This window comes from Neophocaena asiaeorientalis, unplaced genomic scaffold, assembly GCF_003031525.2.
Source record: "Neophocaena asiaeorientalis asiaeorientalis breed wild unplaced genomic scaffold, Neophocaena_asiaeorientalis_V1.1 scaffold98, whole genome shotgun sequence".
NCBI classification, from domain to species: domain Eukaryota; kingdom Metazoa; phylum Chordata; class Mammalia; order Artiodactyla; family Phocoenidae; genus Neophocaena; species Neophocaena asiaeorientalis.
The window spans coordinates 1889669-1905546 of NW_020172459.1; the positions used below are offsets into that span (position 1 = coordinate 1889669).

General features: G+C 43.5%; 1 protein-coding gene across 5 annotated transcripts in view; it reads left to right on the forward strand.

The window, feature by feature from the left end:
• Nucleotides 1-14929: 14929 nt before the first annotated feature.
• The window catches only part of IWS1 (interacts with SUPT6H, CTD assembly factor 1), a 47946-nt gene continuing 46997 nt past the window's right edge, over nucleotides 14930-15878 (forward strand). For all 5 annotated transcript variants that reach the window (XR_003002274.1, XR_003002273.1, XR_003002275.1 and 2 more), the window contains exon 1: nucleotides 14930-15235. Coding sequence is in view for 2 of the 5 variants with exons in the window: in XM_024738016.1 (XP_024593784.1) it covers nucleotides 15202-15235 (34 nt within the window). In the remaining 3 variants the exon portion in view is untranslated. The remainder of the gene's footprint in view (nucleotides 15236-15878) is intronic.

Below are 15878 nucleotides of genomic sequence, written 5' to 3' on the forward strand. Positions count from 1 at the left end.
TTTTTGACATCTGACATTAAATCATAAGCATTTTCTGACACTGTACCAAACTTTAACCACCAGTCTTTAAAGACCGCGTGCTGAGAGAAAGACACATATCATATGATATCGCTTATATATGGAATCTAAAAAAAATGGACTTATTTACAAAACAGAAACAGAGTCACAGATGTAGAAAACAAACTTTCTGTTACAAAGGGGTAAAGGCGGGGGAGGGATAAATTGGGAGGTTGGGATTGACACATACATTCGATTATGTATAAAATAGATAACTAATACAGACCTACTGTATAGCACAGGGAACTCCACTCAATACTCTGTATTGGCATACAGGGGAAAAGAACCTAGAAAAGAGTGGATATATGTATATGTATAAATGATTCACTTTGCTGTACAACAAGTGCTCCATTATTTGTGTAACAGTCATCCCTGAATGGACATCAGGAGGCAGCCAGTCCATCGCTATCATGCACAGCACTGCAGTGGACAAATCTGTGCTCACAGCTTTGTTTGCATTATGTCATTACAGGGAGATTCCAGTAGGGAACTTACTGAAACAAGGGGCTTGAATGTTTTGTTGCTAACCTTTCTCAAGTGGCACGTCAAGTCCTCCCTCCCAGCAAACAGTGTCCATATGACTTCAAGGACCTGGCCTGACTGCTGTGTCAGTTGGCAGAGCTCAGAGGGAACACCTGAGGGGCAGTTCTCTGAGAGTCTTGGGTTTTCTGTTGCTGAGGTACCCGAAGCCCTGGAAATCAAGAAGAGAGGCTGGGAAGTCAGGGCACGTTCTTCCCTGTCACGTGTGTGGCCAGACTGGGCTCTCCCATGGCCTAGTGCTACTTCCACAATTCTCCTCAAGGTGCAAATAGTCCGCTAACCTTTAAGAATGTGTTTCTGGGCCCTGGCGACGAGGGGCCACTGCGTGCTGGCTGGATCATGGTGACGTCTGTGGGGACCACTGGACGGTGAGGGGAACGACCCCCTCGGGGATGACTCTGGGGGAACCGTGTCCGAGTCGGAGAAAAACACTGAATTCCAGGAGCATGAAAAGATTCTGTCTCCAGATTTTCTTTCAGTTGCCCAGATCCCTGAAATGCTAGCAGAGGGTGTAGATGGAGTTCAACAGAAACTGGAAAAGTTTTTGTATTTCAAGAGTCTTCAAACCTGTTTAAAGGAAGCCAGTCTACTAGATTATTATGTATCTGGATTTTTGTGGGCAAGAGGAATGGACTTTTCTATTATTCAATATTGAAAATTTATGACTTTACTAGATACGGTACTTCACAATCTTAGACATTTTTCGTTTCTGAAATTGCTATTTTCAAAAGAATTTTATCATAGAAAAAGAAATAGGGACTTCCCTTGTGGCGCAGTGGTTAAGAATCCGCCTGCCAATACAGGGGACACGGGTTCGGTCCCTGGTCTGGGAAGATCCCACATGCCAAGGAATAACTAAGTCCGTGCACCACAATTACTGAGCCTGAGCTCTAGAGCCCGTGGGCCACAACTACTGAAGCTTGCGCGCCTAGAGCCCATGCTCCGCAACAAGAGAAACCACCGCAGTGAGAAGCCCGTGCACCGCAAGGAAGAGTAGCCCCCGCTCGCTGCAACTAGAGAAAGCCCACGTGCAGCAACGAAGACCCCAATTCATCCAAAAATAAATAAATAAATAGATAGATAAATTAAAAAAAAAGAAATGTTCAATAATAATTGAACTCCACTTAGAATAATACAGGAAAGCCTAGTTATCCAGTAATAATTCTGTGTATCTGACAGACATAAAACAGGATCTGAAACGAGGCCATGAGAATTGGACTAAATTGACATTCATTAAACCAGATTTTAATTGTTGTATAGTTTTATGCTTCTTTTCTAATTCCTATACATAGAAAAGAATCTAGACTAAACAAATTACAAGTTGATGTTTATAGTGTCTTCCAAAATTTTAAATTACTTTACTGTCATTTTATTAGTAATTTGGGGACCTAGCACTTATATCCCAGAAAGAGAAGCTATGTAACCCAGAAATAATTGGATGCAGCAATCAGCCTGTGTTCTCATACCGCTTCTGCACTCTCCCCTTCTACCTCCCTGAAAAATCCACCCCCTTAACAAGACATGGAAAGTTTACTAATGGTCTCCTAAGAGAGACAGAAGTTTGGTTGGGATTGGGAAGGTGGGATTCACATTGTTCAGCACAGTTCTCCCCCAGGCCCTCATCCAGGCCACCAGCTGGCAATCGCCTCTTCCAAGCAACCAAACCAACCTCGTTTTTGCTAGAGCCTTTCAACTCTCCACCTCCACGCTCTTCGGTCTCGTGTCCATACACCCCTCACTTGTCAGCAAACAAAGGACAATTTGGATATTCCAGTTACCTGGATTCTCCTCAAGATGCAGGGAGCTGTGTGTATATGTGTGTGTGTGTGTGTGTGTGTGTGTACGTGCGTGTGTGTGTGTTTTAAATAATATTTGCCTGCCACAAGTAAACGTATGAGAAGATGATAGAAGTTAATATTTGTATTATACACATATAAAATTAAGTCCATGGGAAAAAAAAAAAGAATGTGTTTCTGACTTGAGCCAAAATGCCTCCATGGGACAATCTGTTTCATTCCATTTCTGTCCAATGATCAGACCCATTGTAGTATCACCATAGCAACTAAAACAGAGCACAGTGAGTATTTCATTTCAGCTCTGCCAACATATCATAGAACGACCTGAAGTGGTTTGTTTCCTGGTAACCCCGAACTTCCCATCTGGTCTACAGCAGCCAAGTTATCCATTAACACTTTAAAATAGCACAGCAGTAAGCATAGACCTCTGTGACAGAGTTACTGTTTAGAGAATTTTGTGATTCTCGGTCTCAAAGAGAATGAGCCCTTAATGAGTGCTTTTGGTGTACTGGCTTCATTGCATGTGAACCCATTCAACCCTCATCAAAAACCCTCCAAATTTGGGGTGTTTATCCTCATTTCACAGTAAGAAAATTAAAACCAAAGAAGTTAAGAAACTTGCTTAGGTCACGTGGCTAAAGGTGGCAGGGGCAAGATTTGAATCGAGGTCAACCTGACTCCAGGGCCAGTGCTCACTGCACTACATTACACCACACCAACCCTCAAACAAACCTGGACTCCCTCCCCTCCCTCAAAGACAGATAAGACTTCCATTGTTAGAGATTTTTCAGGGAAGGTGCTTCTCCACCTTGCTCATCCTAGCTCAGGATCTGACGGCCCTTTCGCCTTTCATTTCTGTGATCTCCAAAGTGCGACGGCAGAGAAATATCTGGGGAAAAGCAGGGCTTAAATGTTTCCCCAGAAACAGTTACGCACGGTACAGGACTGTAGGTCACAGAAAACATTCTATCTGGGTAGTTCAGAATTTCTCAATCTTGGTACTATTGACACTTCAGAGTAGATTATTGTTTATAGGGGCATTGGGAGGAGCTGTCTTGTACACTGTGGGATTTTTAGGATTTTCAGCAGCACCTCTGGCCTCTACCAACCATATGCACTCCCCTGGCGGTGCCATCAAATTGTCTCCAAATATTTCCAAATAGGGGGAAAAACCAGCCCCCACTGAGAACCAATATATAGCTCATAGGTCCAAGTGCAATTACGGCTGGGAAAAAGTGGAGGCCCCCAAGAGCCAGAATGGAATGTCTTCCTGGAAGAGGTGACACCGAAATTGGCCTCCTGGAATGGCAAGAAAATATGGCTCAGAAGATGGGGGAGGGAGCAGGTACAGGGAAGGGGCTACTGGACTGTGTTCCCTAGAGGATCTTGGTTCTGACAAACCAAGGAAATGCCTGTATCATCAGGGAAGCCCAGCTACTGCATCCTCCCTGGATCAGCAGCTGTGAGATAGACACTTCCAGACTGGGTGAAGTTTAGATCCAAAGTCCTGATGGGCCAGGGCAGTGTCTACAATCTCTGTCCAGGAGGAATGACTCATTTCTGATTGTGCTTTATCATATCCCATCTGAGGGACCCACCCAGAGGTTTGTCCAAGGGTTAGGCCGCAGGAGGGGCACTGTTGGGCTGCACCCCGCAGGCCTCTAAGGCCTGCCCTTGCCCAGCTTCAAAGGAAGAGCCCAGAGTCAGCGACAGAGACATCAATGGTTTAATGGACGGGGGGAGCCTGAAGCAAGGTCCTGAAGTGACACCCCACTGTGTGCAGTTTATGAGGGGAAATTGACCTCAGGTTGGCTCATTAGTTACCAGGGAAACCAGCAGAGGGACACGCCCCTCACTGCCTTTTTGATAAGAACAATCATTAGCTGAGGCCTGAGGCAAGTATGTAGGAAGGTCAGTCAGGTGAGTAGAATATAGGTGAAGCAGGCACTGGTTGGGCAGAGGATGTACAGAGAGCAAGAGAACAGCTATCTTGAGTGGCCTGACCATACAGGCACAAAATAAGAGTCCCTTTCTCCTCTCTGGAGAGCTGTGGGCAGTCCAGTGAATAAATCTCAGTCTTGGCCTCTGGCACTTAAACCCAGGCCACTGGCTGTAAACAGGGGGACCTCTGCCCCATGGCCAGAATAATGGCATCCTGGTGACTAATACGATTTCCCTGGGGAGGTTGAAGTAGTGGAAGGGGAAAGCAAAACCTGATTATGTGGCAGCTCAATAAGCAGCTAAATGATGCTGATTTTGATGATGATAATAATACTTTGTCCAGCTCTTGGAAGAGGTTGAGGGTGAGAGGCCCATTGCTAAGAGCTTTATTTCGGAAAAAAGAAGCATTAGGATGCTGGAATCTTACCCCTGGCTGAAATGCTCTGTGTGCACCAAATGCTCTGTGTGTCCTCCTGTTCCCACAGCTGGGATACTCTTTTCAGCCTCACTCATGATTAGGATCGGCCACAGAATGAGGGTAAGTGACATGCTTCACTTGCAGGCCCGGCCCGTTAAAACCTCCTGTGCCATTCTGCACTGTCTCTCTTCTCCCCTCTGCTGGTGGCATGCAGAGCATCCAGGAGTGGATTCTGAGGCGCTAGGGGATGGTGGAGCCACAATGTGGAAGGAGCCTGGGTTCCTGAATGGCTCCAGGGTGCAGAGTACGCCCACTCACCCCACTGCCCATTTACAAGAGCAAGAAATAATTTTTTTGTTTCAAGCCACTAAAATTTGTTGTCGTTGTAATAGTTAGCCTTCCATAATTAAAACATGATCCCTCTCCCATCCAAATCGGCCTTTGTCTTTCAAATACCATCACAAATACTCCTGTCCCAGGAAGTTGGCCCTGACCGCTACAGTTCACTCTAGCCTCGCCCACCTTTCAATTTCTAAGGCAGTCGTTACTCAGATCACATGATTTACCTGTTACCATGTATTTTCTTTTTTTTTTTTTTTTTTTTTTTTTTTTTTTTTGTGGTACATGGGCCTCCCACTGTTGTGACCTCTCCCGTCGCGGAGCACAGGCTCCGGACGCGCAGGCCCAGCGGCCATGGCTCACGGGCCCAGCCACTCCGCGGCACGTGGGATCCTCCCGGACCGGGGCACGAACCCGCGTCCCCCGCGTCGGCAGGCGGACTCCCAACCGCTGCGCCACCAGGGAAGCCCTATTTTCTTTTTAGAGTAGGACTTCTGATGGATTGTAAGTTTCTCAAGGCAAGAATTATGTGTTGGTTTTTTTGTATCTTCACAGTGTCTGATAATAACCAATATATATGTATTATATATATATATATATTATGTCCCAGGAATCATTATTTATACATAAACACATTTAATCCTCATAACAACTCTATGAGATAAATACTACTAATATCCCCAAACACAGAGAGGTTAAGCAATTTGTCCAAGGTCACAAGCTAGAAAGTGACAGAGCCAGGATTCACACCCAGAAACTTGAGTAATGACTAAGCTTCCAGTAATTATACCATCTCAACCATAATTGTTTCAGGACCATTAGCTTGTATGTCCAGTGAAACTGCAGCCCCCTTTGGGCAGGGAGCAATGGTATTGATCCCATTTGTTCTAATACCTGAAGCCGGCAAGGTGGAGAGGAATTGTCACCCACCACTTGCTGGCTGAGGGAACTGCAGGTCAGCTGGAAGCAAACTGTGTGGGCAGGGCAGGATTTGCTCTCAGTGCTGGTATGTATTTACCATCCAGAGGCCTGGAAAATGTGTCCAATAATCCAGGAAAACTCACTCACTACTACTTTAAACTAGTTTTGAAAAAAACTTTTTTTTCTGCATAGTCCCTAAACCTAGAGATTACAACTCCTAGTAACTTCTCCTAAATCTTCTTTTAATTTGTATCTTCTGTTAAATCAACCCAGACTATTAGAGACAAAAGGAAGTCCAGGGTCTTGAGGTGGCCCGTTGTGGAACTGTATTTGGAGATAGGACCTTTAAGGAAGGAATAATTAAGGTTAAACAAGGTCATTAGGGTAGAGCCCTATTCCAATCTGACTGATACCCTTAAGAGATTAGGACACAGTCATAAAGAGGGACAAGGCAGAGACAGAGGGAAAAGGCAGCTATCTACAAGCCAGGGAAAGAATCCTCAGAAGAATGCAACCCTGCTGCCACGTTGTTCTTGTACTCCCCACCTCCAGAACTGTGAGAAAATAAATCCCTGTTGTTTAAGCTGCCCAGTCTGTGGTATTTGTTACAGCATCCCTAGCAGACTAATATACCAAGTGATCAAGTTTAACATCTCCTGTGATATGTCATATTCATATGATGCAATGAGAGGGTATTTCACCTCTGTGGTATCCTTCCCGCAAACCCATAACCCCGGTCTAATCATGAGAAAAATATCAGGCAAACCAAATCGAGGGACATTCTACACAAGGGGTCCCCATTCCCCCAGCCACGGACTGGTAGTTGTCCGCAGCCTGTCAGGAACTGGGCAGGACAGCAGGAGGTGAGCAGTGGGCAAGCAAAGCGAAGCTCCATCTGCCCCTCCCCATCGCTCCCCATTGCTCACATTACTGCCTGAACCATACCCCCCAACCACCGTGGACAAATTGTCTTCCACGAAACTGGTCCCTGGTGCCGAAAAGGTTGGGGACTGCTGTAATCTACACGCTATTTTTCCAGGATGCCTCAAAACTGTCAAGATCATGAAAAACAAGGGAAGTTTGAGAAACTGTCATAGACCAGTGGAGACTAAGGAGACAGTAAAATGCAATGTGGTATCCTGGTTGGGGTCCTAGGACAAAGAAAGGACATCAGTAGAAAAACTGTTGAAATTTAAATAAAGTTTAGGGACTTCCCTGGTGGCTTAGTGACTAAGAATTCGCTTGTTAATGCAGGGGACACGGGTTCGAGCCCTGGTCCAGGAAGATCCCACCTGCCGCAGAGGAACTAAGGCCCTGCACCACAACTACTGAGCTTGCGCTCTAGAGCCCACAAGTCACAACTACTGAGCCCGCATGCCACAACTACTGAAGCCTGTGCGCCTACAGCCCATGCTGCACAACAAGAGAAGCCACCATAATGAGAAGCCCGTGTGCTGCAACTAGAGGAAGCCCGCTCGCAGCAACAAAGACCCAATGCAGCCAAAAATAAACAAATAAATAAATAAATAATAATGAAAAATAAATAAAGTTTAGAGTTTAGTTAATGGTATGTATCAGTGTTGGTTTCTGGGTTTTGACAAAGCTGATGACAAACGGTAATGTAGGTTGTTAATATTAAGGGAACCTGGATGAGGGATATATGGAAATTAAACTATCTTTGCAAATTTTCTGTAAATCTAAAATTATTCCAAAATTTTAAATGTATTATAAAACAAAACATCCATTTGAGCCCCTGCTTTCAATTGTTTGGGGATCCATACCAAGGATTACATTTGTTGGGTCATATGGTAATCCTATGTTTAACTTTTTGAGGGATGGCCAAGCTTTTTCACGGTGGCTGCACAATTTTACATTCCCACTAGCAACTGTATAAAGATTTCAATTTCTCTATAGCCTCACCAACACTTGTTGGTTTCTATTATTTTGTTTACAGTCATTCTGGTTGGTGTGACATGGTATCCCACTGTGGTTTTGATTTGCATTTTTCTAGTGACCAATGATGCTGAGTATATTTTCATGCACTTATCGGCCACTTGTATTTATATCTTCTTTGGAGAAATGTCTCCTCAAGTCCTTTGCCCATTTTTGAATTGGGCTATTAGTCCTCTTGTTACTGAATTGTAGGAGTTCTTCATATATCTTAGATATTAAGCCCTTATCAGATATATGATTTTCAAAAATGTTCTCCTATTCTGTGGGTTGTCTTTTCACTCTTTTGGTAGTGCTCCTTTGATGTACAGAAGTTTTTAGTTTGAACCAAGTCCACTTTATCTATTTTTGTTGTTATTGCCTGTGCTTTTGGTGTCATATTTAAGAAACCATCGCTAAATCTAAGGTCACGTAGATTTGCTTGTATGTTTTCTTCTAAAAGTTTTATACCTTTAGCCCTTACATTTAGATCTTTGATCCATTTTGAATTAATTTTTGTATATGGTATAAGATAAGGGTCCAACTTCATTTTTTTGGTATGTTGATGTCCAGTTTTCCTGTTACCGTTTGTTGAAGAGACTGTTCTTTCTCCACTGAACACTCTTGGCACCCTTGTCAAAAATCAGTTGGCTATAGATGTGAGGGTTTATTTCTGGTTCTCAATTCTATTCTATTGGTCTATATGTCTATCCTTATGCCAATGCCACACTGTTTGGATTAATGAAGCTTTGTAGTAAATTTTGAAATCAAGAAGTGAAAGTCCCCCACCTTTGTTCTTATTCAAAATTGTTTTAACTCTTCAGGAATTCCTTGCAATTGCATATGTATTTTAGGACAGGTTTATCCACTTCTGAAAAAAAAAACACTATTGGGATTATGGTAGGGATTACATTGAATCTGTAGGTAGATCATTTGGGGTAGTATTACCATCTAAACAATATTAAGTCTTCCAATCCGTGAACAGGAGATAGCTTTTTATTTATTTATATCTTCTTTAATTGTTTTAACAATGTTTTATATTTTCAGTGAACAAGGCTTCCACTTCCTTGGTTAACTATATTCCTAAGCATTTTATTCTTTTTGATGCTCTTAGAACTGTTTTCTTCATTTTCTTTTCAGGTTGTTCACTACTAGTGTATAGAAAAAAATTAACCTTTGAGTGTTGATTTTGTATTGCAATTTTGCTCTTCTTAGCAGCATTATTCCCAGTAGCCAAAAGGAGGCAACTATTCAAGTATTCATCAACAGAAGAATGGATAAACAGAATGTGGTATATACATACAATTGAATATTATTTAGCGATAAAAAAATGAAGTAATGGCACATTCTACAACATGGATGAACCTTGAAAATATGCTGAGTGAAATAAGCCAGTTACAAAAGGGCAAATATTGTATGGAATGTCTAGAATAGGCATATTCACTGAGAAAGAAAGTAGATTAGAAGTTACCAGGGGCTGTGGGTAAGGGAAAATGTGGAGTTATCGTTCAATGGGTACAGAGATTCTGTTTGGGATGTGAAAATTTTTGGAAATATTTGGTGATGGTTACATAACATTATGAATGTAGTTAATGCCAGTGAATTGTACACTTAAAAACAGATTAAATGGCACGTTTTATGTTATATATATATTTTTACTAATATAAAAAATATTTTTAAAAAAGGCTGTAAAGGTCACTTGGTCCAACCATGGTTCCAAAGCTGAACCCCTTTATGACACACAGGTAGTCTCTGCTCCCACACTTCCAGTGATATGGTCCTCACTCACCACAAGCCAAAACCAAAACCAAAACCAACTAAAACAAAACAAAAACAAAGAGTCCTTAACTTGAATAATTATTCAGCCACACACATAATTGTGCGTCGAAGAGGCTTTGCTCAGGGCAGAGCACACACCTGTGGTTTCTATAAAAGGCAAGACCAGAATCCATGAAGATATCTCTGCCCGGATCACTGGGTCTAGAGATGGGGCCCAATCATAGCAGGTTGGTCCGGGTAGCTTCCACACCATGGGCAACTGGAGACTGGCACTTCCGGTTTTCAAGTTATGGGCTGTAAGCTTTCAAGATATGGGCTGTAAGTTAGTGGGCTGTGAAGTTAATTTGATATGCTGACCTAAAACAATAAAACAGCCAGTTATTTTGCCAGCAGAATGTTCATTCATGTCCACGACATGCAATCTATGGTGAACTGCAATCTCACCCAGCGAACAAAGGAGAGGTCCATTTTCTTTATAGAGAAGGGGGCATTGGGAGGGGCTGTTAAACGGAGTCCATTGGAGGAAACTGGGAGTTTGAAGTGTAGTGGCTTTTCATTGGCTAAGGTGTGACCGTTTCTCACTGGCTGCCTATTACCAGGCGAGGAAAATTTCTTCCTTCCTCCTGCTGGGTAGTAAAGCAGTAATCTTCTTCCTGTTGGACGTGCAAAGTTACTTCTTTCTGTCGGGTCTGTAACTGATGTGGAGCAGTAGGGTATAAGAGCTCCCCTTTCTGACCTTCTGACTCCATTTTAAATGAGGCTTCTGCTTATCAATTTTCACAGATATAACATGACAAAATTAAATAGAGTTGTATAGGAGTTATCACGTGGAGCAAGAGTAAATGTAATGTGTTTATTAAAAACCTTAAAAGCTTATTCCCACCCTCTTTCCTTGTCCTCCCTTCCCCTGACAGACACCAATATTTTGTTTTTTATACGATTTTCAAATTTAAAAGATATAGTTACAAATATATGTTCTCCTCCCCTTTTCACAAAAGATGACATACTGTTTTGCACTTTGCATTTTTTCACAGCTTATAAATCTTTTATATATCAATACATAAGAGAGTTTTCTTGTTTTTTGTTATAGCTACGTAACATTCCATTGTTCAGGTGTATCATAATTTTGTGATCATTCCTGTTTGGACATTTAGGTTATTTCCAGTATTTTTCAAATAGTGCTGCAATGAATAATTTTGTAGATACATTATTTGCACATAGTAAAGTATATTTGTAGGATACATTTTCTGAAGTGCAATTGCTAGGCTAAATGGCATATGCATTTGTAATTTTTATAAACATTGCTAGATTGCTTTCTCTAGGGAGCTACACTAACATACTCCCATCAGCACCCTATGAGAGGGCTTCTCCCTCCATAGCCTCACCAATGGAATGTTATCAGATTTTTGCAATCTGAGAAGTGAAAATTAGTATCTCAATATAATTTTAATTTGCTTTTATCTTACTTTAGTATATATTTTCATGCATCTTAAAGGCATTAAAATTTTCTCGGGACTTCCCTGGTGGCACAGTGGTTAAGAATCCACCTGCCAACGCAGGGGACTCGGGATTGATCCCTGGTCCGGGAAGATCCCACATGCCGCGGAGCAACAAAACCCATGCACCACAATTACTGAGCCCGCAAACCACAACTACTGAAGCCCATGCACTTAGAGCCTGTGCTCCGCAACAAGAGAAGCCACCGCAATGAGAAGCCGGTGCAGCGCAACGAAAAGTAGCCCCCGCTAGCTGCAACTAGAGAAAGCCCACGCACAGCCAAAAATAAATAAAGGAATAAATAAATTTATTTTAAAAAACCTTGTTCCTTATAAAAATTTTTTCTCTTTTGTGAATTGTCATATCCTTTGCCCATTTTTCTATTGAGTTATTAGTCTTATTGATTTCTAGGGGCTCTATATTCATTATATGATATGAGTTGAAAAATACTTCTTTTTTAACTTCCTAATCATTTATCTCTTGGTTTTGATAACGGTGTGTGGATTTTGCTACGCATATGTTTTTACATTTATTTTATTATTTTTTAAAGTTTTTATGTCTAGTCAAAATTTTCAGCCTTTTATGGCTTTTAGCTTTCAATCTTCGTTAGAAAGTTCTTTTCCCTCTATTTTTATGAAGGAATTCTTAGGTTGGGTTTTTGTTTGCTGTTTTGGTTGTTCACATAAATAATGTTATACCACTTATAGTATTCTATGACCGTTTTGTTCACTTCATATATTGTGGAGATCCTTCCATGTGAGAGCTAAAGCCTCAATTCAATTGTATTAGTGGCGGTGTGGAGTGCCATGGTACTGATGTTTAGTGATTCATTAACCACTATTAATGGGCTTTCAAGCGAGTCCCACTTTTCAATATTACAAATGACTTGGCAGGACACATCTTGCGTGTGTCCTAGTGAGTCATGGGGCTGGGGTGTGAAAACAGTGCACAGACCTGGGGAGCAGGCTTAGAACGCACTTGTTTCTTTCATTTCTTCACCGGCAGGGCCCTCTAGTGGCTCAAACACAAGAAGGCAGGTCAGACTTGGAGACCTGGTTTCTCTGACATAGAATAATGAGATTAAAGGGCCTTGAAATCTTCTGATTCAACTCCCTCATTTGACACAATAAGCTCAGAGCTTGACCCAGAACCCAGATCTCTGAGCCCCCAGTATGAAGCTCTGCCAGTTCCAAGCTGTTCTTTATATTGTGTAACATTTCACTCCGAGACATGTTCATCAAGTTACAGTGTCTCAAAAGGCTGGTCAGATAAATCTTATATGTCTCTGGGTTATTAGCCAAGGGAAAGAGAGTTCTGGATGGCTGCAAGCTCACTTCTCCCTTCCTCTCTTCTCTGTCCTTATTATCCTTGGTGGGAAAAACAGCCTCCCCCCCTGAGAGCCTCTCTACCACCACCAGCATGGACCAGCTGTGCTGGGACTGGAGAGAGGAATGAGGATTGGAGAGATGGTGGTCTCCAAGATGCAAGGCAGCCAGGACTCAGAAAAGCACACCTGTGCTGCTCCAGGATTTCTCCACTGGGGGCTCTGAAGGACAGCTAGCTGGTGAAAAGGGACTCTGGAAAACTTTCCTGGAGCTGTGTTTGCATTTACAGGCACAATGCTTTGACTAAGACTCTATGTTTATTTCAAAAAGTTTGTCCTGTTTCACTAAGTTAATGGCTTCTTGAGTACAAAAAATAGATCTGACACTTCCTTACAGCCTTCTGGGGCTCCGCACATTACTGTGTGTTCAGTCCACTTCTATCTCTCCATTCTCCAAAACGCCAGGACAGTTAGAATCTTTATGTTAAAATTCAGCAATTATCCTCTTGTAATTACATCGTTTAGCCCAATTACTTTCACGGCTGTTGGTCTTGTACCTTTGGTGAAATTACAAATTCTTTATTGGCAGGATTTGCACTGGGTTCCCTTCCATTTAATCTCTTCCTGGACTTCTGCCCTATTCACCTTGCCTTATTACACAGGTACAATCTCACCCACTCTCTTTAGAAGAGAGCTTAGATCCTGGGGCCTCTTCTATTAAATGGAAGGAAATGAATATTTTAATTTTGCATTTTGGTTCCAGGCACCATTAATTCCTTTCTCTTATAATTCTCACAACAGCCTGAGAAGATGTCATTCTTACAGCTGAAGGGGCAGACTTGGATTTCAAAGCTGGTTTCCACTATACAGGGGCAAGAATGCCCATGAACTCTCTTGCAAGAAAATGACAATTTCCAGAGAAACCATCCCTCTCTCTTCCTTCTCTTTTCATATCCTTCCCTGGAGCCCAGAACTGGGTTCTGCCAGCATATTCTGACTGGCTAACAAAGGGTTCCAGGATTATCAAAGCTGGAATGTGGCTTCACATTAAAGGCATTTTGAGAATTCATAGCAAAGCTAGCATCAGGGAATTCACATATCTCAACTCCAAGGTAGGAGATGGACCTTTCAGGGCACCACATGAGGCCTTACAGCAGGCTAGGCATGCCCAGAAATCCAGTTCAAGGTGTATGCTTTGTCACTAACAAAAGGTCCTAATTCTGCAATTCTATACCTGCTGGGGAACATTTGCTTATACCTCCTCTGGCCCTCTTCCAATCCAAAGGTAGTAACATTGTCCTCTTTATTTAAGAGAAAAACAAACAAGCAAGGAAATAGACTTTATTTGGGGTATTGCAATAGGGAGAGCACACCAGATATGAAGATCAGAATGTCTAGGTTGTGCGGTTTTGTCTCAGGCTTTCATAGGGAGGAAGGTGGGATGATTTATAGTCGGGATTGATTTGCAATCAGAAGTTTCAATCAGTCAAGTGAACAGAAAATATTTATCTCCGTATCTAGCTAGTTTTAGAGGGCAAAGATTTGAACAGGAAGTTTGAGGATCTGAGTCCGCCCTTACGAGCAGGTTCAGAAAAATGGGGAAAGGTCTTTGGCCTTGTCACAGGTAAACAAGGGGGTCTTCTGTAAGTCTTACAGGACTCATGAAAAAGGGTGGAGAGTGAGTTTTACCTAAGAGATAGGGAAAAGGATGGTTCTTTACAGTGAGCCGTTCTGGGAACACTGACAGGTCAGGAAGTTTCTAACCATTGTTGTTTCCAGGGAGCATATAGTGCTCAAGTAAAGTTCAACAGTGTGACTTCCTCAAGATTTCATTAGGGGGGACTCTTCTGGAAGCAAAAACCTGTACTTCGTATTGTTGACCAAATGGCTTTTTAAGATGAAAGTTAAGTCGTTATTTTTAAAAAGAAAGGAAGAAAAATGCCTTGAAAAGAGGCCCTTTTGATCATGCCACTTGGTAACTCAGCCTACCTCGCCAGGTTTCGAACTACAAGTCCCAGAGGGCAATGCGCCACTTCCTCTCCGTACTAAGGGCGGGAATCAAGCGCCTCGCTGCATGATGGGAACAACAGTTAATTTCCGTATGATGGAAAATTTAATTTTAGCGGGTCTTCATTTTTCAGAAGAGTAAACTAGAAGGTCCTCGAACAAGGCGCGGACGGAGGACCCATACAGTAACATTATCATCTCCATGGGGAACAGGCCAGGTTCCTCCAAGGGAAGGTTTTAACCGCAGCCGCGGCTCCCGCTCAATTTTCCCAGTAGTCTCCTTTCCGGTCGTGTTGTGCGTCATTACCGTAGCGCCTTCTCATTGGCCGGATGACAGGTGACGGCGCCTGCGCACTGAATTCTTTTGAGGGTCGTGGGCAGGCGCCATTTTGGCCCTAGAGGTGCTTCTGGGAAGTAGTGCGGTGACCCACACACCTTGCCAGCCTTCCGGGTACGGCCTCGCCTGCCCGGGCTTTCTAGGTCGAATTGTTCGCGTCTGCAGCTGTTGCTGCCTTAGTCTCCGCAACCTCCAAGGCCTCTAGTCGGGTGGGAGCCTCTGAGCACCGGGCCGCGCCGTCGGTGGTCACAGAGCCGGGAAGGAGGTGACGGGGGCGGCGCGGGGCGCAGACACTCCCCGCCGAGACCCGCCTGCCATGGACTCGGAATATTACAGCGGCGACCAGTCAGGTGGGGCCCGGACCTAGGGGACAGGGCTGGGGGCGGAGCGGTTATTTGGCCGGGCTTGGCCTCGCACTCCCGCGGGGGAGGGGTGGGGAGGGGAGGGACGCCCCGGAGACTTTCCCTCCGCCGACTGGGTCTAACGTGGAGTGAGGCTGAGCGCTGAGAGCCCGCCGACGGGCTGCGGCCCCCGAAGTTAGAACCTCGGAGAGGGGATTTTAGAGGGACAGTTGTCGTCTGAATCGGCGAAGGACGTTGCTGCATTAGGGAGCCACTTCCGTACATCAAACACTGTGTGCAAAGTACGAGGGAAGGTCTACTGATAGGGGATTTTTTTTCAGGAGTTGAGAGTGATTTTCGAGAATCCGAGGGAGTTAGCTGTTCAGTGGGGTTGCAGGATCTTATGTAGGCTTTTCACTAGGAGTTGGTACTAGTTTGATCTCGCCTGCAAACTAGTTTCTCCCATTAAAGAACAAACACGTAGGACCCGTATTTGAGTTGTATACATATTTTACAATAAGGCGTGTTCCTCTGGGGCTTACTAGCGATTTTTGTTCCTTTCCTTCACCTTGAGATCTTTCCCCTTTCTCCTCACTGAAGTTCTCCTTTCTTTTCCTGTTTAGTCTGTAAACACGGCCCCCCCCCCCCCCCC